Here is a 25,188-nt window from a genome sequence, read left to right on the forward strand (position 1 = left end):
AAGGGAGACGGCAGTGCTGGCTGAGCTACTAGAGCCCCAACCTCAGTGACTTGGCAGTTAGAATCCTCAGTCACCGTTACAATGGGGAGGTTTGTAAATGGTCCACGACAGTTTACCAACGGTTTGCACAGAGACTGCAACTGCTTCCTCCAGAACACGCGTTATCTCAACCCTGGCTAATCACGTCTTAACTATAATAGTGATGATGGTTTTTTTTTTTTAAGTGAACACCATTGTACACCATTGTGCCCGCCACTGTACAGATGGGTTACATGCATCGTCTCATGTAATCTTCACCATAACCCTACAGGATCCAGGTGTTACAATCATCAGTTTTATGGATGTGGAAACTGAGGTTTAGAGAGGTTACAGGACTGCCAAGTCTTCCAGCAAGGAAATGGCCAAGCCAGGATTCTATCTCAGCACTTTGCAGGCTCCAGAGCCTGTGCTCTTAAGCTCTGTCCTGCCTTTGCCTCCCTCTTTTTTTGACCCGTCTGTAGATCCTACCAGGACAGACAATTCAGGTGACAGCCTGATGATGTGAGGCCTCTGGCCTGAGATACAGCAGTAATGAGCAACACACCAGCATCCCTCTACCTGGTCACAAAGCAGAACAGTGAATGCTTGATCAAATGCAATAAAGTTGATAAAAAGAAAACTAAATCCGGCAGAAGTCTGAGGAATTCCAAGTATCCGATTAAAAGGCTTTCAACTCAGTATCATCTAACTCATGGGTGGGTGTCTGCCATTGTGATAACCAGCCCCAGCCCTAAGAGCACAGGCTCATTAAACATCTGAAGTGATAGGAAGGGCCTATCAGTTGGGAGCCATTCAGTCCCAACCTCTCACTGGCCCAACAGGGTGGGCACCTTAGGCAGAACCAAATGGTACAGAGCAAAATCTGCGTTCTTGGCCAACGGAGTGTGGCTGAGATTACCCATCACAATGCCTATGCCATTGAACCCTGGCTCAGAGTCCCAAAGCTCAGGTGACTAACTTGGTTTTATATCAACACTTGACATTTCACAGTATCTGTACAGTGTTTGAATAACAAAAGGCCTGTACACACATCTTATCACGCTGCCCTTAAATCCTTTCTGGGAAAAGGTGGGGATAAAAACAAAAACAAAGATCCTATTTCCCTAACTAGATTGTGGACTCCAAGGGCAGAGGTACACCTGTAACCATTTCTCCATTCTCAGCTCTGAGCACAGGGTCAACTTGCAAACTGGAGTTCAACCATCTTTGCCAAACGAGCCTTTAACCTCGCTTTTGAGACAGGCACGCAAGAGACATCCATACACCCCGACAAAAGAAAATAATCCTCGTAAGACGCAATGTCAATTGTGGCAAAGCACAACAGAATCATCCTCTCTGAGGTAGCTTTGCACCCCAGTGCTCATAGCAGCACTATTTACAATAGCCAACACACGGAAGCAACCTAAGTGTCCATCAACAGAGGAATGGATAAAGAAGATATGGTGTATGTATATACTTACACATGTACACACACACACACACAAATGGAATATTACCCAGCCATCAAAGAAGAATGAAATAATGCTATTTGCAGCAACATGGATGGACCTAGAGATTACCATTCTAAGTGAAGTAAGTCAAATATATGATATTGCTTATATGTGGAATCTAAAGAAAATGATACAGATGAACTTACTTACAGAACAAATAAACCCTGAGACACAGCAAACAAACTTATGGTCACCAAAGGAGAAAGGTGAGGGGAGGGAGGGATAAATTAGGAGTTTGGGATGAACATATACACACTACTATGTATAAAATAGATAAACAAGGACCTACTGTACAGCACAGGGAACTATACAATATTTTGTAATAACCTATGGGGGAAAGAATCTGAAAAAATATATAACTGAATCACTGTGCTGTACATCTGAAACTAACACAACATTGTAAATCAACTATACTTCAATTAAAAACAACCCCTTCTTGAGTCAATAGGTATGATTGCCTCTGGAAGACTTTCTAACAAAACATCTTCCAGAACCAGTTTCATCGATGGTCCTGAGAAACAAAACGCCTCTATCCTCCAAAGCCAGAAAGATGCGTTTGTGGCTTGGACCGTTCATCTGAACATCTCACACCTTGCCTTGTATTGTTTAGCTTTTCCTGGCCTTTGTTTGCCAACTACACTCCACGATCTCAAGCAGCAAGTTTGAGTAGCACAGCGTTGTAATGAGAGCACAGACTGCCTGGTGGTGAATCCCGCCTTCCCCACACCCAGCTATGCGGCCCTGGGGAGGACAGAAACTGAGTCATGCTTTCCGCGTAAAAGGGGTAATGATTATACCTAGCTCCTCCTAGGATTGCTTTCAGGATGAAATAACTCTAAAATATTCAGAGAAGTGTCTGGTCCAGAGTAAGCACTCAATAAATGTTTTTATTCTTATCACTCTATGTCCAAGTGTCTGGTGGTTCCTGCCCAGAGTGTTGCTAGATCATATTTCCATGGGAAAATGTTGTCATGGCCTTAACGTTTGTCTTTGCACATTTGCCAATAACATAATTATTAAACAATTTGAAGTTTGGAATACTCCAGTCTTCAACCTTTAGGATTTAAAATCTAGCATTTTCCTGGTACCTTAGGTTTTCAAAACAAAACTTTTTCCTTAAGCATTTTGTTTCTTTCCAGGCATATTTCATTTTCCTGTGTTCTTTGGGGGCATTCTCATGAATCAGGAAGCAGCTTAGGGTGAGCTGTGGATAACTGTTTTCCCTAGACCATTAATTAGTTCAAGGAGATGTTCCCAGAAATGAAAGTTCCATGATCGAGCAGGTTCGGGAAATTCTACATCCTCCTCTTGAAGGTTCAAAACAAACAGCATATTAAAGACTCATAGGAGTTCTGCAGGAAAAACCCTGTTTCACATTTTTTTTCTTTTTTTTTTTCCCAGTCATATCCCAGACTCATTGGGCTGTGCGATCTTTCTCTAGTGGAATACCTAATGACACCCCAGAAAAAGAATGGGAAAGGCTTGGGGGAACCACTGCCTTCATCAGTTTCTACAATCAGGAGGATGGGAAGAACTTCAGACTTTAGGAATGAATTTCCATGTCATCTCATAAAATTTAGTCATCTTCCAAAAAGCTGTAAGTTACCTGGGTCATCTAGGTCGTAGCCTCTCAAACTCTGGCACGCATCAGAATCACCTGCAGGACTCGTTTAACACATTTCCACCCCACCCCCAGATCTGGAACCGGTGAGGTCTGAGAATTTGTACTTCTAGCAGTTGCCAGGAGATGCTGGTGCTGAGGGCTGCTACACCCCATTTTGGGGAGTACTGACTGTTATCTTCCAAGCTGTTCTCCTCCCTTTTGCCTGTTAAGTGTGTATGTGTGTGTGGAGTACAGCAATCATGAGCCTCGAGTTAAGCCATGTAAGCTGATGCACAAACCTCAGGACCTGTGCAAGTGGGGGGCCTTCATGATGCCATGTGAAATGACTCAGACTGTCAGTCACTCCTGTCCCGCACGCCCCAGCAGGTAGCCCTGTTTGGGGCCTCAGTGGCCCAGCAGATCTGTCCTATTTTACCATCCCCCTTAGGCTTGGGACAACGGTAGCAGATGCTGCACATGCGTAGAAAACCTTTCTTTCCCCTAGATAATGCAAAGGTACACTTCAGTTCAGTCCTAAAGAGGTTTTCACTAGATTCATGCTGGGGGCAAGGGATGTGTGCATATGTTAAATTTATTTTTAATTTCTCTAACAATTTTTCATTTAGGTCATTGGTAAAGGCATGTCGTGCTCTCATTCTGTCATGGGCATCTTTGAGGGGGAAAATATTGGCCCCAAACTGTGGGATTTAGAAGGCAAGTGCCCTCCCATTAAGGCTTTCCTCATTTGTCTTTCACACAGCTACATTTTTTATCCATAAGGAGAATACTTAGCTATGACTCAAGTCTTTCCAGAAGCATATAGGTGGTCCCAGAAAGTCTAAACCTGTGCCCTCCAACAAACCACTTCAACTGAAAGATTAGCAATGGAAAGCATATTTGGCAATTAATTACATAATTTGAGAAGAACGGTCATGTTCTTTTCCCATAGTCCACCTAATTCTCGTCCCAGCTGATCTCTGGACCCTTCCCCTCAAGACCAGCATCGCAGAGGTAGGGCAGAGCTTCGGCGCCCTCCAGAGACCAGGACCCACTCAGCTGACAACATTCCTCCGTTTGAAAAGTAGAGTCAAATTTCATAGATGGCTGGGTTGCAGTTTCATCACTGAAAAACTCAATCCTGACCTTTCTCTGGAAGGGTACCAAATGACTACCTAAAACGCATCAGGTTTTCATTTCAGACTGAAGCTGGGAAACTGCTAAAATGCCGGTGGGCACGTGCTTCTTTCCCTTATTGAGTTTCCAGAACTGCTTCTCTAATGGGGTCACCTGGGAGGCAAGAACTAGAAGGCCCACACTTAGGACCTTGTAAAAAGACCTCCCGTAAGAGTAAAGGTTGGTTCTCACCTGACGATTTAAAACTTCAAGGACACTAAAATTGTGAAGGAGACTCTCCAATCAATCATCTCTCACATTCACTGGGATGGGAAAAATTATCAGCTAACTGTGCAGGCTGTCTCTGACAGGGGCCAATGGGTTTTCTCCTCTCCTCACAGAAAGGCATAGGAGTCCAGGGGGACCTGCAACTCAATGTGGCTTTAAGGAATGGGATTATTTGGCAGAGGATCAAAAACTTTCTCTTGGGAAGAAGAGTATATATAGCCAAAGTTGTTGCCTGATTTTTAAGGTGAACAAATTGTGAAGATGACGAACAGCATTCTAAAAATGAGACTGGGGCTTCCCTACCCAACTGTGGCGCAGTGGTTGAGAGTCCGCCTGCCGATGCAGGGGACACGGGTTCGTGCCCCGGTCCGGGAGGATCCCACATACCGTGGAGCGGCTGGGGCCCGTGAGCCATGGCCGCTGAGCCTGCGCGTCCGGAGCCTGTGCTCCGCAACGGGAGAGGCCGCAGCAGTGAGAGGCCCGCGTACCGCAAAAAAAAAATAAATAAATAAATAAATAAATAAAAATAAAAATGAGACCGTCATCATTTTAAAGAGCCATGAGAATTCTACCTTCATCTATAAATATATTCTTGGTTATGTGGGCAGCGGGTTCTCTCAATTTTTACTAAGTTTTCTCATCATTTAAAACGAGGTACAAACTATTAGGTATAAAATAAGCTATAAGGATATCTTGTACAACACAGGGAATATAGCCAATACTTTATAATAACTATAAATGAAGTAAAACCTTTAAAAATTGTGAATCGTTATATTGGACACCTGTAACATATAATACTGGACAGCAACGATACTTCAATTAAAAATATAAGTAAATAAAACATGTTCTCTAAGAGGGAGGCAGATGAAAAATATTGTACCCATTTTAGAAATATTGAGATCTAGAGGAAAGCGTTAGCAAGTGAATGCCAGAATGCGAAACATCGGTCCACGTGCCTCTTTATCAGCAGGTGTAACTTTTCTGCTCTTTGTATCCTCCCCTCCCCATCTGCAGACCTCCCCTGCCCAGTGAAGAAAATCCATCCCCAATGGTGAAACCAAAGCTCCTCGTTACTCTCCACGAAGCCAGTTTCCATGACACCTGCCAAGTGACCCCAGATCCTACCGGGCTTCCCTCCTCTGATGCTGCAAAGGACAGCACCACTCACCTCCAGCCGTCCTGCTACTTTACCTACCCTTTCCCCACAGCCTGCAAGCTCCGCCCCCCCAGCCCCCCTCTCAGGGAACAGCTCTCCTCTGCTGCATCCACTCCCCACTGGGCACCAGTGGGCAGTCACTCACGGTTGTGTTGGCCCCCCCTCTTTCCTTTTGAAACTTGAACCTTCCTGGGGACCGAGAGAGTGCTATACCCTAAAATCAGGTGACTGGGTTTATTCGCTTTTGCCGTGGACCTTGCCTCACAGCAATAAGGGACCCCGGGATGTGCTGTCATGCCCAAAGCTTTACTCTTACTTTACTTAGGCTTTTCTATTTTACTTTAATGCGGGAAATTTAAATGCTTTTTCATCTCTGAAATGTGATTTTCTTTTTCTTTAAATTCTCTACCTCCTCCAGCCGCACATTTTTTTTTTGGCCTCAGTACTATAACTTCAGTTTTGAAATGAAAGTTGGGCAATGACTATGGCTTCACCTGCAGAAATGAGCTGGCTGTCTGGCCCAGGAGTTGGCAAACGTTTTCTATAAAAGATAGTGCGTATTTAGGCTTTGCAGGCCCCACGGGCTCTGTCACAACCGCTCAACTCGGGCACTGCAGCACGAAGGCAGCCCCAGACAATATGTAAACAAATGGGCATGGCTGTGTTCCATTAAAACTTTATTCACCAGCCCAGGCTGTGAGCTGGATTTGGCACATGGCTGTAGACAAGCCTTCCCTCTACTAACAAGAGTATCTGTGGTTCTCTAAAGAATCAAATTAAATCTGATTTCCTGAGCCACCCTGGAAATAAAAAGGTGGGTGACTGTAAATGAATCCCAGCCTGAGAAAAGATGACAAGCATTAAAAAAAAAAAAAAAAAAATTATGTCTGAGAAAAAATGTACTTCGATTTTCTACAAAAAACAGTTTGAAATGAGAAACAAGCAGGATGAAAAAAAATGGCCACTCCCCAGAGCCTCTCACCTATGGCCCACATTTCCAATCAGCCTGGGTTTAAGAAACACTGGCCTTTTCCAAGAGCCAGGATCTCTGCTTCTGCTATCCACCCATCAACAGGAAGATTCCTCCTGTGACCCCTTCAGTCCTCAGGGCACAAGGCAGGGTTCCGGGCCGAGGCTTTCTCGGGCACGTTCAGGACTGGGTAGGCGAGATCCTCTCCATCCAGCACAGTGATGGGCTTGTTCAGGCTCGGCACCATCGGCCAAGAGCCCCAACCCGCCAGGACAATGGGAACATTCAACAATTCATGAGCTGGAGGCTCAACTCGTTTGTCCTTGACATAACTCCATTTTTTTCCATAAGGAGACTACTTAGCTATGACCTAAGTCTTTCTATAAGCATACTGTTAGCAAGGTGGCCCCAGAAAGTCTAAACTTGTGCCCTGTTCAACTAAATGATTTGAAACTGAAGGCTCCTGGGCAATGAATGATGTAACTTGAGAAAAGCGGTCACATTTTTTTCTCCATAGTTCCACCTAATTTCAGATGACACCTATTCTTGTCCCTGCTGGTCGCTGGACCCTGTCCCTTCAAGTTCTTATCCTCCCGTTTTCACTGGTGACTCTGTTCCTGAAGTCTGTCCACTCCTGAATTTTTCTCCCTGCCCTCATCATACTATACTGGTCCTGCTCCGAATGCCATCCTGTGTGCACAAGGCCCGCAGCTGGCCAGGACTCCCCCATCGTTAACTCAGTTCTCACCCTCTCTGGGTGCCTTGTCAGTTACGAGCTTCCTCCACAGGGTGTTGAAAGCATTTGGGTCCCCATAGTTTCTTATGTAACAGGCTGACCTTTCTTCCAGATAAAACGAACAAAGAAGTTGGTGAACATGGATGCCGTGGATTTCTCTCTTTGCAAAGTTTCTAAAACATGATCTAACTTTTGACCTGAACAAGTTGATACTGTTCCTATAAGCCACAATGTCTCTGGCAGATTTAGAGGTGAAAGTTTAAAGATTAAAGGGTAAGGGGTAAAGTTCTGAGTATTAAATGAACAATCCTCTGATTGACTCTGACTCCAAGAAACAAGTTTTTCATGCTAATAAAGCTAAGATGGAGCAAAAGGTCAGAAAGCTTTGGCAGCCAAAGCTATTTTGCCAATGACACATGCTGACAGAATCAGGCTACAAGCAATGACAGAACTATTATCTGGAGAAAATCAAGCCCTTGGGGCAGTACAAGATTGAGGAATTTAACAGAATTGTGGTTAGAGCTCTGGAAAAACCAGATTTTAAGCAGGATCTTGCAGGAAACATCTCGAATCTGGTCCACTGAATGTCACGGACCTTCTAAAGGAAGTGAGAAAATCAGATCCCGTTAAGAACCAACGTCGGGACTGAAGGACGATGAATTAAAGCACACTTATCAACACAGCCTTCATACCTCCTCCGTGGAGCAAACCTTCATCTCATCTAAGATGTTAGTACAGACCCTTCTGGCTACACCTCGAATGAAAAATAAACAAATGATATGCCATCGGTTCTGGTCGTGTCCACTGTCTGAAGTCTTCTGGCTGTTAAGGAACAGATGAGTTGACTCTGAAAGAACACGTAGTATCTAGGTTTGTGACTTTCGACAGAATATTCTGAATGAACCACTAACTTGCAGATCTGTATTATTTCTCACTACAGTTGTATCCAAAAAAGAAAAAGATATATTTTTTTAAATGTAGAGTCCAACAGGGACCTAGAATTTCAGATGTGTAATGAAGAAAATGTATCAAAGAGCAAATAAGAAACTACAGAAGATGTTTATCCATAGTTATAAACTTAAAACATAGGGGAAAAAAAACCCAAGTAGGAAAGAAAGAAGAGGAATACAGAATAGCAACAGTCTATTAAAATCTTTCCCATAAATGCTTTTACTTGAAGATCTTAAAAATAACGTGGCAGGTCAAAAAAAAAAATTGCAACAGCCTAAAAATTAAGCAATCTTTCTGATTCACATAATTGTAACAAGTTTTGTTCTTAAGAAAACATCAAGGGCTTCCCTGGTGGCGCAGTAGTTGAGAATCCGCCTACCGATGCAGGGAACACGGGTTCGTGCCCCGGTCCGGGAAGATTCCACATGCCGCAGAGCGGCTGGGCCCGTGAGCCATGGCCGCTGAGCCTGCGCGTCCGGAGCCTGTGCCCCGCAACGGGAGAGGCCACAACAGTGAGAGGCCCGCGTACAGCAAAAAAAAAAAAAAAAAACATCAAGTTTTCCGTCACAGTCCTAGTTAATCATAAGCCTAAGTGGGACATGGCGCTCCTGTCACCTGTTCCTTTGCTGTCCCCGCTGATGAGGACAGTACACTCCTGCCGAGGGCTTTAACTGTCAGCACCACCTGCTTGTTACACTGGGATCAAACAATCCTACCAGAACATTTAGCTCTGCTTGTGCAGACAAGAAAGCTGGCCCCAAAGTACTGTTCAGAGGGGGAAAAAGTCAATTTGCAGAACTCGATGGTGAATATGAGCACATTTTGGTTAAAAGCATTTTTAAAAGCCATTCTGGTTACTCAACCATAAAAAAGAATGAAATAAGGCCATTTGCAGCAACATGGATGGACCTAGAGATGATCATACTGAGTGAAGGAAGTCAGATAGAAAAAGACAAATATGATTTAATATCCCTTATAGGTGGAATCTAAAAAATAGTACAAATGAACTTATTTACGAAACAGAAACAGACTTACAGACAGAAAACAAACTTATGGTTACCAACGGGGGAAAAAGTGGGGGAAGGATAAATTAGGAGGTTGGGATTCACATTTATACACACTACTATATATAAAATAGATAGCCACCAAGGACCTACTGTATAGCACAGGGAACTCTACTCAATATCTTGTAATAACTTATAAGGAAAAGAATCTGAAAAAGTATATTTTTATACACACACACGTATATATATAACTGAATCACTCTGATGTACACCTGATGCACTGTAAATCAACTATACTTCCATTTAAAAAATTAAAAAATAAAAAAATAAAGCCATTCTGTATGTATTTGGGGTACTGTATGTATGCTTGTCTGTGCTGAGACAAACCTCACCCCTGCAGAACACAGCTGGAAGCCAGCAGGTCCACTTTTTACCACTTACATGCCTCCAGGATTTTTTGTTTTTAAACCATGAGCATGCATTTCTTTTGTAATCAAACCTCGTTTTTTTTCTTTTTTGCGGTACGCAGGCCCCTCACTGTTGTGGCCTCTCCCGTTGCGGAGCGCAGACTCCGGGCGCGCAGGCTCAGCGGCCATGGCTCACGGGCCCAGCCGCTCCGCGGCATGTGGGATCCTCCCGGACCGGGGCACGAACCCGTGTCCCCTGCATCGGCAGGGGGACTCTCAACCACTGCACCACCAGGGAAGCCCAAACCTCGTTTTTATAGACAAGTTCATTTGTGCTGTACTGGACAGAAGGCTCCCTCAGACACCCGTCCCCTGCACTCCACCCGAGAGCCCGGTGCCCGCGCCTCACCTCGGCACTCCACGCTGGGGTCCCCCCAGAAAAGCTCCTGGCACTCGCTGCACGTGCGGCCTCCGAAGCCAGGCATGCACTGGCACTGCCCTGTGAACTGCGGCCAGAAGACAGAGCCGGGTCAGACAGGCTGCCGGGCCAAGGCCAGGACGCACTGTCTTTCCCGGCTGCCAGTTATGGGAAGGGGGACCCATCTGTCTGCCCGAGAAGGCCTCACACCTGACCAGGAACAGGGCATCTTACGCTGATCCCAGGTGCTGAGGGCCCCAGGCCGGTGTCTCCTAACTGCTCTTCTGCAATTGGGGCTGCGGGGGGGGTGGCCCAGGGCACGTCTCCCTTTATTGACATATTTCCTCATATCGCTCACAAGCCTGGACCACCTGTGACTCACTCACCACTGTGTGTGTGTCAGGGAACAGGAGAACTTTGTACAATGTTGGGTATGACTGTGTAGCTCATTTCAGGCTGTGTGGTTAAAGGAAAAAAGCCTGACTCGGCAGCCAGGTATTGAAGAAAAACGGCCCCCCTCGTCCATCCTAAGGCGAGTCTGCACCCCTTCAGCTGGGGCGCTAGGCTGCGGTGCTACAGGTGCATCCGACGGGGCCTCTGGGCACAGTTACGCAGCCCCAGCCACGGGGGACCGGTGACGGTGGATATCCAGTCTGCACTGGGTTTGCCAAGCTGTGTGCCCTGGCGCAAGGCTGTGACCACAAGGAGGGGTGCCTTTCTCTAATTGGGGCCCGGCCACCAAAGAGCTGTCACCGGGACTCAAAGTCACCTTTCCATAGACCATGACGGCCTCCGCCGGCCACAACACCTCACCTCGTTACAAGACGGCCCAAAGGAATGAGCAGCATGGCAGTTGCACGGGTCACACCCCGTCCCGCTGGCCAGCTGCCAGGTGTTGGGTGCACAGCGGTCACAGTTCTGGCCGATCACGTTAGGGAGACACAAGCACTGCCCGGTGATTCTGTCGCACTGGCAGTCAGAGCCGTCACAGGGCTCCTGCACGGTGCCCAGGTAATTGCACACACACTCTGAAAAGAGAACAACCGGTCAGATGTACTTACAGAGTCACACCCGGAAAACACACAGATCACCCCGAAGTCAGCTACGTCAAATGACTACCATTTTCCCTCTCCAGATTTCGACTTGGAAATGCAAACAAGTAGAGAAAAGAACAGAGGGGATTTAAAAAAATCTGAAACTGTGGTCTTCATCTTCTTCTGATGTTCCATGCGGTTCAGACATTTCCCAGGCAGACCTGCAAAATGACACATCTGCCCGGCAGTATTTTCAAAATACTTGATTTAATAAGCGGCTGGTGAGTCATCGTAAAGTTGAAGATTTAACTGGAAATAAAACCTAGGCTGTGGGAACGGAGAGACCGAATGACTTCAAACTCTTGGCAGGGAAGAACAGCCATGGCTGTGTGAGCCACGGCAGGGAGAAGCCCTTTAAGCTGGGAAGGCTTAAGGCAATCAGGCCCTGCCGGCCCTCAACATTCCGCATGTGTTTGTATCAACAAAGACAGGGGCCTGGGGGCCGTGCAGCCACAGCAGGAAATGCTGGCTGATCTTGTGATGAGAGAGAAATAACGTGTTCCAAAACAGAGACTTCAGAGATGTTACTCCTTTCTTTTCCTTAAGCTGGAAGGCTCTATCCATCAATGATGTAAGCAAAGGTACGGACCAAAGCATGTATTTAGGACACAGAAGTCCCAGCCCATCAGCAAGTTCACGGGCAGAACATAAAATCAATATACTCTATGGGATGGCATTTATCACGGGGACAGCGACAGCTTTTGGTTCCCTTTCAGGCACTGACATCCTCATCTTTCTTTCGTCACCAGTGAAATTTTACCCCTCTGGATAAGCATTTTCCCCGGTGAGATAAACCCCTGAAGAATAAAATCCCCGGAGGAGGAGGAGGAGGAGGAGGAAGAGAGTGGAAGTCATCCAAAGGAGCGGGCCAAGGCAACGTGCATCTTACTGCGACAATCCTGCTGGAGGGCGTCGCCATAGTAACCGAGGCGGCAGAGCTGGCAGTGCTCCCCCTCCGTGTGGTAGAGGCACTTGAGGCACCTCCCGGTCTCCTTGTCACAGGCTTCTGGGTCCGTCGCGTCGATGTTGCGGTGACACCGGCAAGGCTGACACGTGCCCCCCACGTCCGAGGGATTGCCAAAGAAGCCCGAGGCGCAGTCGTCACATCTGGAGCCTGTTGTCCGATAAAACCGGCATGGGACCTTGGGCTCGCCCACTGAAAGGTCTGGTCCCCGACATTCCCGCCAGCCAGAGGGCCCACCCAGGCGGCGCCTCGGCCCCCGGTGCGCTAGTTACCGCGCCGGGTGGCTGAGCCTTTGGCGGAAACGGGCCGTTAGTCGTGAGGGGAAGCAGCGCCTTTGCAGCGATGCTGCTGCAGCCTGGCTCCGCGGCCGTGGTGGGGCCGGGAGAGCCTGGAGGTTCCAGCGCACAGGAGGTTAGCTCCTCATTACACAGGGATGGGCAGACCAGGAGTGAGACAGTGGCCTCACAGCGGAAAGCTTAGCTGGATGTTACACCCTAAGCCAAGGCGCATATTCACTGAAAAATACCTGCTCCCCCATGAGCAACCTGAAAAATGGGGCCCCTCGGGGTGACCGATTTCCCTTCTTAAGGAATTCCGGAGAATAAGGAAACGAAGAGGTAAAATGCAAATTAACTTTTCTACTGGTTAAGACCAGAAAAGTGTCAGCAGGGACTTACAGATTAAATAAGCTTGCTATTGTGCCCTGTATTATTACATTATTATCAGAGACACAAAAACTGACTCTACCCCACATGCCAAACAGGAAAAGAACATCTTCTATATTTTAGATTCCCTTCACTTTTAATTAAGAATTGTTTTAAAAAAAAAAAAAAAAAAAAAAAGCAACTAAATTGGCTCACTCTTCATCTTTTTTCTTCCTTAACAACTAACCTCGTGAAGACGCATCTTTTCCTCCAAAAGTCTGCACATCACTTACCGATGTATCCAGGATTACAGACACAGGCAAGCTGTAAAGTAACAGGGTCTTGATAACAGCTACTGGCAAACTGGCGTCCACTGTCGGGACCATCTGGACAAGGACAAGGACGGCAGTGATCTCCTGATCCAATGATGGGATCTCCATAGTAACCAGCCAAGCACCTACATCAGTTGCCGAAGAGAGAAGGTCATGAACCACAGTTATAAGAAATCTGTTACGAGAAGGAGTCTAAGAAACCATGTTCTCTGTTTAGGAACATCATTCTCTCATTCCTCACGTTTCCACACGAAGCACTTTCCAGTACAGCAGTGGCTCAAACACTAGTTCTAATCAGAAATCCCTGGAGGGCTTTTGAAACACAGATCGCTGGGCTCCCTCTCCCCGCTTCTGATTTAGGGGCTGATGCTGCGGCTCCTAGTCTGGGGACCCCATGGCAGGACCCCTGCATTAGGGTGACACCCCTGGCCTCACCCGGACCCTCGTTCACTCCTCCCCAGAGGAAGAGGTACATCTCCCCAAGTGCACCCTACTGCCTGCCCTGAGCATTCTGGTAGCTCCCCTCCTTGCATTAAGGAGTCTGGGGGCGGGGCTTGGGGGAAAGAGGGCCCATGGTTGTCAGTCTCTGCCTGTGCCTGGGAGGGACGTTGTGTCAGCAAAGCCCACGGCGCCTTGTTCTGCAATCCAGCATTTACCAGTAATAAAGCCGATAAGGATGCTCTCCAGATGCATGACCCTTGCGTCTGCCTCTCAGGGATGAGAGATGTTATTTATCGGTTCTCAGACCCAACAGGTTCCATCTCCTATCCTTACAGATAAGGCAGCCATGGAGCTTAAACGACTGGCAAGGCTTACACAACTAGTGAATAAATGAGCCATGATTTGAATTCAGCCTCCTGACTTTTAGCAAGGAATTCTTTTAGTATGTCATGCTGCTTTTCAACATGACTGGTAATTAGGTTACTTTTTTACTTCCCATAACATGAGAGCTTGAAGGAAGTTTGAATATCATCTAATCCAACTTAGTTATTCTACTGTCAGAAAGTTGGATACTTGGAGAGGTGAGCTAACTCACCCAAGATAAGCAGGTTAGAAGCACAACTGGGCCTGGAACTTCTAATTAAGTTTTTTTTTTTCTTTTTTGAGGCAGAGGTAATTTTTTTTTTAATGGGGAGCGGGGAAGGATGCAGAAATAGAAGGGGAAAGTTGTTCAGAGGACATTAACCTTCTATTTAATTACACACAGACACAGTACAAGAACATGTGCCCCAATTATGTCCTGGGAAAATCAGCAGTGATGAAGCAATTTTGTGCAACAGTCTGTGAGAAAGTTTTCTATGAGGCTTTTCTAGGTGAAGTTAAGTCCAAACACATCATGGTAAGAACTGAGTGTTCATTTCCTGTCTCCTCCTTCTCTAACCCCCTCGGCAATAATCTGAGCCTAGAGCTTCCTTTTAAATTCACAGGATTGAAATTGATCATCTCAGAAAGAGGAAAAGAATGAGAAATCAGCTCAAACTAGGTAGCAGCATCTGAAATACTTGAACGCACTTTTGTCATCCAAACTAGGGATGAAAATCTCTTCTCTTCCTATACCCTTTTGAGTTCTGCAAGATATCAAAATGCTTTACAAATAAAATTCACGGCGGGCCTGATTTCAGATTGGTCTTATGGACAACCATCGCTGTTGACCTGTGTTCCCCACCCATCTCTTCCCCTTTTTCATCTGATTTTCTTAGCTGTTTGTCTCTCTCTCTCTCTCGAATATATTCTCCATCTCTCAATGAAAGAACAGTAATGAAAAACTTAAGAGAGGAAACAAAAGATGACACTAATATATTAATTTCTTCCTTTTAATCTTGTGTAACTGTTTCCTTGTTATCTTTTCACAACACAATTTGAGGTTGGAAGGACTGACTTTTACTCTAAGGAGGAGTCACTGAAATCGCTAAATTCTTGAATACCATCCAGCAGTATTTGCTGCCTTGCGTATCTTCAAGCCATAAGGTAATCACAAACGCAGTTTGCACTAACAACTTCTTTCATCTGATAAGCAACTTTTGCACTGACTGAAGCACTTGCTAAAATTTTTTTTTACAACAAAAATCCCATATAATGTGGTGGATACTAGAAGAGAGAAGATTTATTGACTTGAAAGGTGGAGACTAGTAATCCAAATAAAGCAGGTTCAAAGAGCACGTCTGCCTTTCTTAATTAGTAATGAACGCTGTAGGTCAGGATGTAATTTTTTCATATGGACTGTTCCTTATCTACTGAGCTGGGCTGTAAGTTTCTTAGAGGCACATTTTATGTCCAATTTTTACTATCCCTTAGTGCAGTGCACTACATCCATAATAATTATGCAATTAACATCTGCTAACTGGAGAACAGATCTACCTGTGCACATTTTATGTGGGCTGTAGCTGCGTAACATGTTTCCAAAAAACAAAACCATTTAAAATGACTAATCCCCATTTGGATTTGGTTTCTACTTTGACCTAAATTAGGCATTAACATTTCACAACTCTCATCCTAGGCCAGGATCTGCTGAGACAGAGAGATGATTTCTGTACAGCCTTAAGGTGACCTCTAGAAAGACTCTCTCCAAAGAGGGCAGATTCACATCAGTTCTGTTCTCTGCTGTATCCCCCCAGCCCTTGAACAATGCCTGGCACGCAGAGGGTGTAAGCTAAATCTGTTCTGGATAAATGAATGAGTTCCTAGAAAATAAATACCGAGGTGATCGGAAATGAAAGAGCCATCTGGAGACCGGTAGAGATTCATTCTGTGGTTTGTCTAAGACGCTGTTTGCTCCGCCCAAACCAATCTCGTTCTCTTTACTTTCAAGAGGCTGCGTGTACCTTTCACAGTTATGCCCCGTGGTGTAGTCCTGGCAGCTCAGGCATTCCCCCGTCACTGAGTCGCAGTCATTGGCATGGCCGTTGCACTGGCAGGGCTGGCAGCTTGGAAAGCCCCAGTACCCGGGTAAGCACCGGTCACACTGCCGCGTGTACACCCCCTGGAAACAGTGGCACTGGCCAGTGATGGGGTCACAGAAAGCATCGACGGATCCTTGCAGATGGCACTCACAAGCTGAGGAGACAGGCAACCAAGGGACCAGCTGAAAAACTCATCAAATGCCAACACACCCCTTACAGAGGCCAGTCCCCCCCTGCCCAGTGCAGAACGCTCATGGGCCCCTGTGGTCAATTTCCAGAGTGCAGCATGCCTTCTGAAGCTATGGAACCCATGCTAGCATGACTCGTGATCTGAATGAATACGTTACAATTCTTCTGATCAACTTACGTTTGCACCCGCTGGGGCCAAAGCCAAAGGTGCCGGGCGCACATCTGTCACACCTTCTTCCAACCACGTTTGGCCGGCACTGACACTGGCCTCCGTTGGGGTCGCAGACGGAACTTAAGGAGCCCTGAGGGTCACACTCACAAGCTGCAGGGGAGAGAGGCAAGAGCCCGTGACCCTATGTACAATGGACTATTACTCAGCTATAAAAAAGAACAAAATAATGCCATTTGCAGCAACATGGACGGACCTAGAGAGTGTCATACTGGGTGAAGTAAGTCAGACACAGAAATACAAATATCATATGGTATCACTTACAGGTGGAATCTAAAAAAAAAAGGTACAAATGAACTTACTTACAAAACAGAAGTAGAGTCACAGATGTGACTCTGGTTACAAACAAATTTCTGGTTACCAGGGGAGAGCGGGGGAGGGATAAATTGGGAGGTTGGGATTGACAGATACACATTACTATATATAAAATAGATAACTAATAAGAACCTGCTGTATAGCACAGGGAACGCTACTCAACACTCGGTAATGGCCTATATGGGAAAAGAATCTTAAAAAAATAAGAGTGGATATGTATAACTGATTCACTTTGCTGTACACTAATGTTGTATTAGTTTCAACTATACTCCAATAAAAATTTTTTAAAAATTTTAAAAAAGCCTGTGACCCAGGGCGGCCGGGCTCTCCACAGCGATGTGCCCAGTGAGTACCACTTGGCTCTGCACTGGTCTGTCCTTTCGCTGGGGCTCTTCCCAATCCTGCCCCCATGAGCACCTTGGCTTGTTCAGAATTCCCATTTAAAGCGGTATCCTGCCTCGGATGGGTGCCAGGGAAGTGGCAGGGGCCAGAGTTGACAGATAAAAGCGGTTTTTCTAGGAAGGAGGTCATTAAGGTTTTCTCTCCTTGCCTTCAAAGCTCAAATATCCCAAGACCTTCAAGAGAAGCCCAGTGACCTTTCAAAGAGCAAAAGATCAATTTCAGTTATGGGGTGCTCCTGTCATTCCATCCCAACTCCCCACCGTGCGTATGGAAAGTCTCAGGGACCTTTCCCCAGTCCCCCGTTCTTTGTGCGTCACTTGATGACTGAGTGCATCGTCAGTGGTGCTCTATCACTAACATACTCTGAAAAAAGCAAACACCAACTGCAGCTGAGACACGATTTCCTTTGGGCTGACTGCCTAACACAGAACTGTAGGACATGCCTGCCGACGTGCCCTGTGAGGTCAAGTGTCCTCACGCCTCCTGAGAAAGAAGGGGCAGAGGCGGCAGTTATACCCACCCAGGCCTGTCTGGTGTAACAGGGCGGAGATGCTAAAGATGATGTTTCTGCAAACATCGGTCATCGGAGTCTTCACGACGCTTCTGCTGTTCTCCAGGCATCGGTATCTCTGAAAGGTTTCCCAGGCACTGTTGGTGACGACCCCATCTCCTGAGCCTCCCACGGTGAAGATGTCCAGCGACTTACAGAATGGCATGAGAACAAGCTAGGAAGAAAACAGAACACCACACTGTTCTTACGGCGGTTGTCCCAGGTCGTCAATTAACGCAAGCAAACACATAAAAACCCCAAGTGCTTCTTTGACTCTTGTGGGGGGCGGGAAACAGACTCACGGAATCAAGTGAAAACCTTTTCATTCTTAAATATTCTTGCCAGAAAAAGTTTAGAGACCCCTTACAAAGTGTGATGGGTTTTGAAATGTCATCGTTAAGACACTTCATATTTTCAGGAAGGATCGTCTTGAGTAGATCCTTTCCAGAGGGTGGAGTTTTATTAAAATAAATAAGCAAAGGGGCCTCGGAGGCAGAAGGAATGACTCTGCCTCACCTGTCAGCATTACCCTCCACAAAACCCTCTGGGGAAGCTGATGCATGCTTTCTGCCCAGCCCTCCCTGCCCATGTCGTAAACGACCTCCACTTACAGAATCGATCAGCGTGTAGGGGCTGTCCACACGGCTGTCTGAGGAGGTGTACTGGGGCAGCTCTAACCGCACCGTGTAGTTCACCCCCTTCTCCAAGCACACGGGGCGGGGGAGGACCACATACCTGCCCCGAAACAAAAGAGAAAAATAACAACCAAACGTGTGCCTTTAAGTATCTAATCCATCAAAGCTCCACGCAGATCATCCCAAAGGAAGGAACAGTCCCTGTTTGGCTCTGGCCCCAAAATGGTAACTGTACAACTCACCAGGCGAGACATCAGAAAAAGAATTAATTTGCATGTTGGTTCTGCTGAGCTGCAAACCACTGTCACACTGACCTGGAGCCAGGCGATAGGGACACCACCTGGTTGTCATCATCAGGAACAGTGTTTCCACATCGGCTGCTGGGTGGAATCTTCCCAGGTCGCTGCACAGTGATGACAGCTTTCTCCCAGTGGTCGGGGAGCTACAGTAAGAAACAGACGATCGGAAAGACCAACCGAGCTGGCCCACGGCTGCCTGTTTGTTTGGATGGATCCATACACCCATCTTTTGCCTAGTTTAAATGGGAAACGCTCGCTTGCGTTTCCCTTCCCTCTTTACCATTCCCTCGGCTATTACCCCAGTTCCAGCCCAAAGCCCCTCCCACCTGGACACGGAAACAGCCTCCACTGCTCTCCCTGCCTCTCCCAACGTCCCTTTCCGTCCACCTTAAAACACAGCTTATTATTATTATCTTTTATTGGAGTACAGTTGACTTACAACGTTGCGTTAGTTTCAGGGGTACAGCAAAGTGATTCAGTTATACATATGTATCTATGTACTCTTCTTCAGATTCTTTTCCATTATAGGTTATTACAAGATACTGAATATAGTTCCCTGCGCTACACAGGGGGTCCTTGTGGGTTATCTATTTTATATACAGTAGTGTACATCCATTAACCCCAAACTCCTAATGTATCCCTCCCCCACTTTCCCTTTTGGTAACCATAAATTTGTTTTCTATGTCTGTGAGTCTATTTCTGTTTTGTAGATAAGTTCATTTTTATCGTATTTTAGATTCCACATGTAAGTGATATCATATGATATTCGTCTTTCTCTGACTTAAAAGCAAAAAAGAAGATAAAAATAAAACCCCCAAACCCCACAGCTTAGATAATGACAATCCCTTGCCCAAAACCCTTTGACAGCTTCCCGTTAGTATAGAGTGCAAGTTCATTTACTGATCCCAGCATTTCTCCTAACAGCATCTCCAACCATATCCCTTACCTGGCTATGTGGAAGGATGCTCAAAACACCCCCTTCTCCACTGCTTATGCTATTCCTTACTTCCTCTTGTGTCAAAATTCCACCTCTGTTTTAAGGCCTACAACTGACTCTTTAGTAAACATTTTGGCAGCCCCTGGCCAGTCCAGCTGGTATGAACCTCTCATCTTGCAGCACTGTTTGTGTCTCTGCTCTTAGACTTTCCACCTTTGATGGCAGTTAGGGACATGTGTCCATCCCTGGGCAGGGCAGGCCATAAAGGCAAGGAGAGAACCTGGCACATTCTCATCACCACCTCAGTCCTCAGCAAGGCTAAGTGCCTAACAAGGAGATCACTAAATGTTTGTGCAACTGAAGAAAAATGTACATTTTTACTTCCAAGGAGCATAGAAAGTCAGAGAGTTCCCTCTATTACAATGCACCCTCCACAATTCACGAAGACATAGTGTCCATGAGAAGAAAGATTTTTCTACCAATACCCCCCGCCCCCGCATTAGTCTACCAAGGGGTTACCTGTGGCTCATAGCGAATTAGGATGTCATACTCCATAGAATATGGTATGTTGTCAATGAAGAACTCCAAATAAGCCCCTTCAGGCACTCGGACGAAGCCTGCTCCAGTCCAGGAAGGAATACGGTCCTGGATATACTGCCGCTCCACTATGCTGACCCCCTGAGGACAAGCGGACAAGGACTGATGCTCTACTTGAAATGGAATTCAATGTAACAGCCAAAGAAATCTGAAGTCACCCAAAGGTCCAAAACTGTAGATATTAAACCCATTTTTTGCAGTCATATTTTCCAGTAGACTGTATAATTTTTTGCTTTATAAACAGGTTAAGTGGTTTCTTTTTAGTTTTTAGGTTGAGGTAGTCTTGGGACATTAGAGATGGGCTTAAGGCTTAGGATCTACCTTCTGTGATATAACCAGGAAAATGAGCACAAAAGAAGGAAAGAGGACATCCCAAATGCTGTTACCAGCAAGCCTAGGAGTGACCAGGTACGTCCCAGATTTCCACAAGGCTAGCCCGAGATCTAGAGGACGTCTTTCTGTCACTCTCATTGGTATTTGTTTCAGGCGCCACGTACAAGTCAGGAAACTTGTTACAACCATGAATGTTCACTACTGATGAGTGAATTCTGATTGTAAGGCTGAGAATGGATCAATCTGAGTTGCTTAACTCAAGTGTGCGCTCGAGTTTGTTCACAGGATTACATACAGTAACTGTGACTAGCTACCTCCAGAGATGAAGTCCTTCATTCCCTGTAATGTATGTGTGTGCGGCCTTACCCATCATGAGGTGGAACCTATGTTCCCCTGCCCTCGAATCTGGTCTGGTCTCGTGACCAGCAAAGTGTGAGAAAATGACATTCTGGGACTTCTCAGCCCAGACCTTGAGAGACCTGGCAGTTTCTGTTTCCTCCTCCAGATGCCAGGTAAGAATTCTCACTGTCCAGACACCTCCATGCTGTGAGGAAGCTCAAGACAGCTGCTTGGAGAACGGCACCCAGCTGGCCTCCAGCTGTTTCTGCTGTCCCAGCTGAAGTGCCAGACATATATTTGAAGCCGCGAACTTTTGGCACGGCTTGTTACACAGCGTTAGAAAACTGAAGCAATATCCTGAGTATTTACTACACCAGCTAACTCTGGCGCACCAGGGGAGAAAAGAATGGAAAACGAAAAAAAAAAAAACCAACAACCCACCTCCCTATAAAAACACCAAAAGCCTTATAAGTGAATGCTGCAAAGTCTCCTTCTGCGTTATGGGTTTACTTAAGCTTTAAGCATGACCGTGCTCAAGAAGGCCTGCTGCTAATCCTTACTTTGTGCTCACGACAAGATGCTTCCTACTTGGTCTCTTTACAAAATGTGTATTGCCGTCACTACCCGCCCCCCATGCTCTGCTTGATGCACCTGGCGAGCACCCCCCTACTTACAGGCCCCAAGTTGGCTTCTTCTGCTTCGTAGATGTAGTGATCCAAGGTGGGGAAGTAGTAACCAGATTCCACTCCGTTGCACTGGCGTCCAATCATGTGGGGCCGGCAGGCGCACTGGCCTGACTCCGCAGAGCAACTGGAAAGGAAGGAGAGCTGGTCAGTGCGCTCACCACGTTCAGAGTGAACCCGCTGGAAGCACATCCACGTCGGCCATGAAATAGTAAGTGGGGTGAAATATTCAGGGAGGGTTTGCTTCCTTCCTTCAGAAAATAAGTGCACGGAAAAAAACCCTGCCTACAAATCAATCCCAGACTGCTGAGGCTGAAAGCTCTCAGTGACCTGGTCTTTCGGTTTTCTCTCCCTTGCTCCCTTGACTACGCCCCAACTGTGCCACGTTAAGGTTTTCTGTAGTTATCACACATGTTCTTGCGTTGATATATCTTTTGCAAATGCAACCCCTTTTCCTGGGCCTCACATCTAAATATCCAGCTCCCAGGAGGACAGCTCCAACTTAGTTGTCCCAGGGGCTCATCACAGATCCCAGAAAGCAGCACCCAATCCCTCCCGTGTTCTCTGCTGGGGAGAAGACTCCACCACCCAGAGTCAACCACATCAGAAACCAGAAGTTCTTCCCTAGATTCCTTCTTCATAGCCAATCGGGAAACAAATTCGGTGATTTCCCCTCCTAGTATCTTGTGTATCCTCTCTCCGCTTTGCACTGACTAGGCTATGCCTTTCTTCTCTCTCTCGCTCACAGTAAAAGCAGTTACAGTCCTCTAATTGGTATCCTTATTGCCAATCTTCCAACTTCCCAACCTGAACTTCTACCTTCCCCCAGAGCTGCCTGAATGACCCTTATGAGATGCATGAACCACATCACTTCCAGGCACGATGGCCTTGGGGAGGTGCACCAGGCCCCCACCCTCTGGCTCTTCTCTACCTGCCTAGCCTCACCTCTGCCCTTGCCTCTCCAACAACACTGAACTACTTAAGAGTTTTTCCAATGCACTGGGGGACTCATGACCCCTTGCCTTTGCTTGGGTTGTTCCTGTAGCCTGGAATGCCCTGATCCCTTATTTACCCAGCAAAGATCTACCCACTCTTCTTTCAAGATTCAGCTCACAAAACCCTCCTGCTGTGGTGTTTGCTGACCATCGCTCCCCATCCCATAGAAGGAACCACCTTCTCCGACGTGCCACTACCTCCCTGCAAGAGAAATGATGTATGTGACACATCAACAGCTAAGCTGATCACCAAGTAGGTGTTCATTAAAGTTGATGCACTGTGTCTTCAAATCCTCCTGATTTTTCAACTGTCATCCCTTCATGAAGGCTTGTGTGCTTTCCTCCCTCTCCTCTTCTCAAATGGTGCCTTCTGAGGCCTCACTTGTTTGCTCTCTTTATTGTTAAGACACTGATCACTTCCTCTCTTGTTGGACAATTATTGGCAACTTTGCTCTATACCTGAAACATTGTAAATCAACTATACTTCAACGAAAAAAAAGAAAAAGCCCTGAATTACATGCATCCATCTTTACTTCATGAAAGTCAAGATGTGATTTGGAATTGTTACTTTAAACCTATTCCCAGAGTTCTTTTTCTTTTTCTCTTCCCAAAGTTCATTGTAAACCAAATACCTAAGGCAAGTTACAACTCACAGGAAGACTGAACACTCAGAGCTTTATTAAAAACACCCCTTCCGGAGCCTGTGCTCCGCAACGGGAGAGGCCACAACAGTGAAAGGTCCGCGTACCGCAAAAAATAAATAAATAAAATAAAAAACACCCCAAACAGCCCTGTCATGGTCCAGCTGAAGTCTTCTTCCTTTATGTCATGTAAATAGTTTTTCTCCTACAGGGGTAAGAACACACTCAACATCCTGTGGACAATTCCCAGAGGAGGAAAGCTTGTTCCAATTAGGGCCTAAGCCCTCTTTCGAGCTAATCCACCAAAAGCCATTTTCCAAAATTCAGGCGTCAGACATGACATGACAGGGACAGAAGAAAATCCCTTTCCTCCCCAGGTGTTTACTGAGGGAACAAATGTCTCAAATGTGAACCACCAAAGAAGAAAACACCCAGATTCTTCCCAATGTCATCCATTACTAGAGAACAAGCCAAGGAAGGCAAGGATAGAGACAGCGGGCAGACTCCCGAGAGGCTTTCACCCGCAGCACAGGTGGAAAGAAGAAACAACCCACCAGGACCCGACCCTGTGCAGGGAATTCCCCTCACGGCAGCTCCACAGCCACACGCCTGTGTCCACACACCTGAACGCTCGTCACCAGTAGGCGTGGCCCCCGCTCAACACCCGCTCCTTTGGTGAACTCGTTCTTGGGGCTTTACCTGCCCCCCATGCAGGTGGCCCTCACCTACGGCTCTGAGTTCGGACTCACGACTGTGCCCTGGTTGTACCCCTCCAGCCAATGAATGGGACGTTTCCACGGCTTGCCCAGCCATCACCTCTAATTCATCCTGTCCCAAACTGTTCACCACCTCACACAGACTTATCTTCAGCTCTGCTATTTCCGTCAGCAGATTTAAAATTACTCTGATGTAGAACAGACTTGTGGTTGCCAAGGGGGAGAGGGGGAAGGGACGGACTGGGAGTTTGGGGTTAGCAGATGCAAACTATTATATATGGAATGGATAGACAACAAGCTCCTACTGTAGAGCACAGGGAACTCTATTCAATCTCCTATGATAAACCATGACAGAAAAGAATATAAAAAAGAATGTGGGGCTTCCCTGGTGGCGCAGTGGTTGCACGTCCGCCTGCTGATGCAGGGGAACCGAGTTCGCGCCCCGGTCCGGGAGGATCCCACGTGCCGCGGAGCGGCTGGGCCCGTGAGCCATGGCCGCTGCGCCTGCGTGTCTGGAGCCTGTGCCCCGCAACGGGAGAGGCCACAGCAGAGGGAGGCCCACATACCACAAAAAAAAAAAAAAAAAGAAAAAAAAGAAAGTGTGTGTACGTATGTATATATATATATATATATATATATATATATATATCTGAATCACTTTGCTGTACAGCAGAAATTAACACAACATTGTAAATCAACTCTACTTCAATTTAAAAAAATTCCTCTGATGTAGGTGAGACGTAATCTTCCCTTTATCCTCAATATAACGTGTTATTTCAAGACGGTTCTCGACTCAGCCGTTTCCTCTCCTTGTCACTGTGGCTACCCTAGTCCCATGTGCCATCGTTCTACTTACTCCAGCCACCTCCCGAGCTGATCTCTCCAGTTCCTCTCTCTCTCCCCTGCCCAGATCATCCAGCTACACAGCCAAACCAACCTTCCGAAAGCCCCGCCTTCCCAAAACCCCACAACTGTTTCTTCTTCTAGCAAGTCACGGAGCCTGTGCCTGGTTTCCCGCAGCCTCTATAAGCCCTCCTCTGCAAACAACTGCTTCTCTTTCGGGGGCCCACCCCTGGCTTTAGCCGAGCCACACTGCTTAGACTCTTGCACAAATATTTACTGAGCAGATAGAAGCCCTGGCAGCTGTGCTTCCTGGTGTCGAGACGCTGCCATTTTAGTCCATGTCAGCTCTTTCTTTCTTTCTTTTTTTGGCTGCACC

General features: G+C 46.5%; 1 protein-coding gene and 1 long non-coding RNA gene across 2 annotated transcripts in view; one reads left to right on the plus strand and one right to left on the minus strand.

Annotated features, from left to right (window-relative positions):
- Window positions 1-25,188, minus strand: part of LAMB1 (laminin subunit beta 1) — a 74,976-nt gene that overhangs the window by 15,571 nt on the left and 34,217 nt on the right. The window contains exons 14-24 of the mRNA XM_007117685.3: window positions 21,609-21,744; window positions 20,185-20,343; window positions 18,744-18,871; window positions 18,406-18,529; window positions 17,765-17,969; window positions 16,477-16,620; window positions 16,032-16,263; window positions 13,171-13,334; window positions 12,159-12,383; window positions 10,989-11,203; window positions 10,167-10,263 (exon numbers count right to left, since the gene is read on the minus strand). Of these exons, the coding sequence (XP_007117747.1) occupies window positions 10,167-10,263; window positions 10,989-11,203; window positions 12,159-12,383; window positions 13,171-13,334; window positions 16,032-16,263; window positions 16,477-16,620; window positions 17,765-17,969; window positions 18,406-18,529; window positions 18,744-18,871; window positions 20,185-20,343; window positions 21,609-21,744 (1,829 nt within the window). The remainder of the gene's footprint in view (window positions 1-10,166; window positions 10,264-10,988; window positions 11,204-12,158; window positions 12,384-13,170; window positions 13,335-16,031; window positions 16,264-16,476; window positions 16,621-17,764; window positions 17,970-18,405; window positions 18,530-18,743; window positions 18,872-20,184; window positions 20,344-21,608; window positions 21,745-25,188) is intronic.
- LOC114486345 (uncharacterized) lies at window positions 3-9,533 on the plus strand. Its single transcript, XR_003679956.2, has 3 exons — window positions 3-2,313; window positions 2,931-3,126; window positions 5,548-9,533. It is a non-coding gene; the product is annotated as an uncharacterized lncRNA (long non-coding RNA).

The sequence above is a fragment of the Physeter macrocephalus genome, chromosome 5 (assembly GCF_002837175.3).
Source record: "Physeter macrocephalus isolate SW-GA chromosome 5, ASM283717v5, whole genome shotgun sequence".
NCBI lineage: Eukaryota > Metazoa > Chordata > Mammalia > Artiodactyla > Physeteridae > Physeter > Physeter macrocephalus.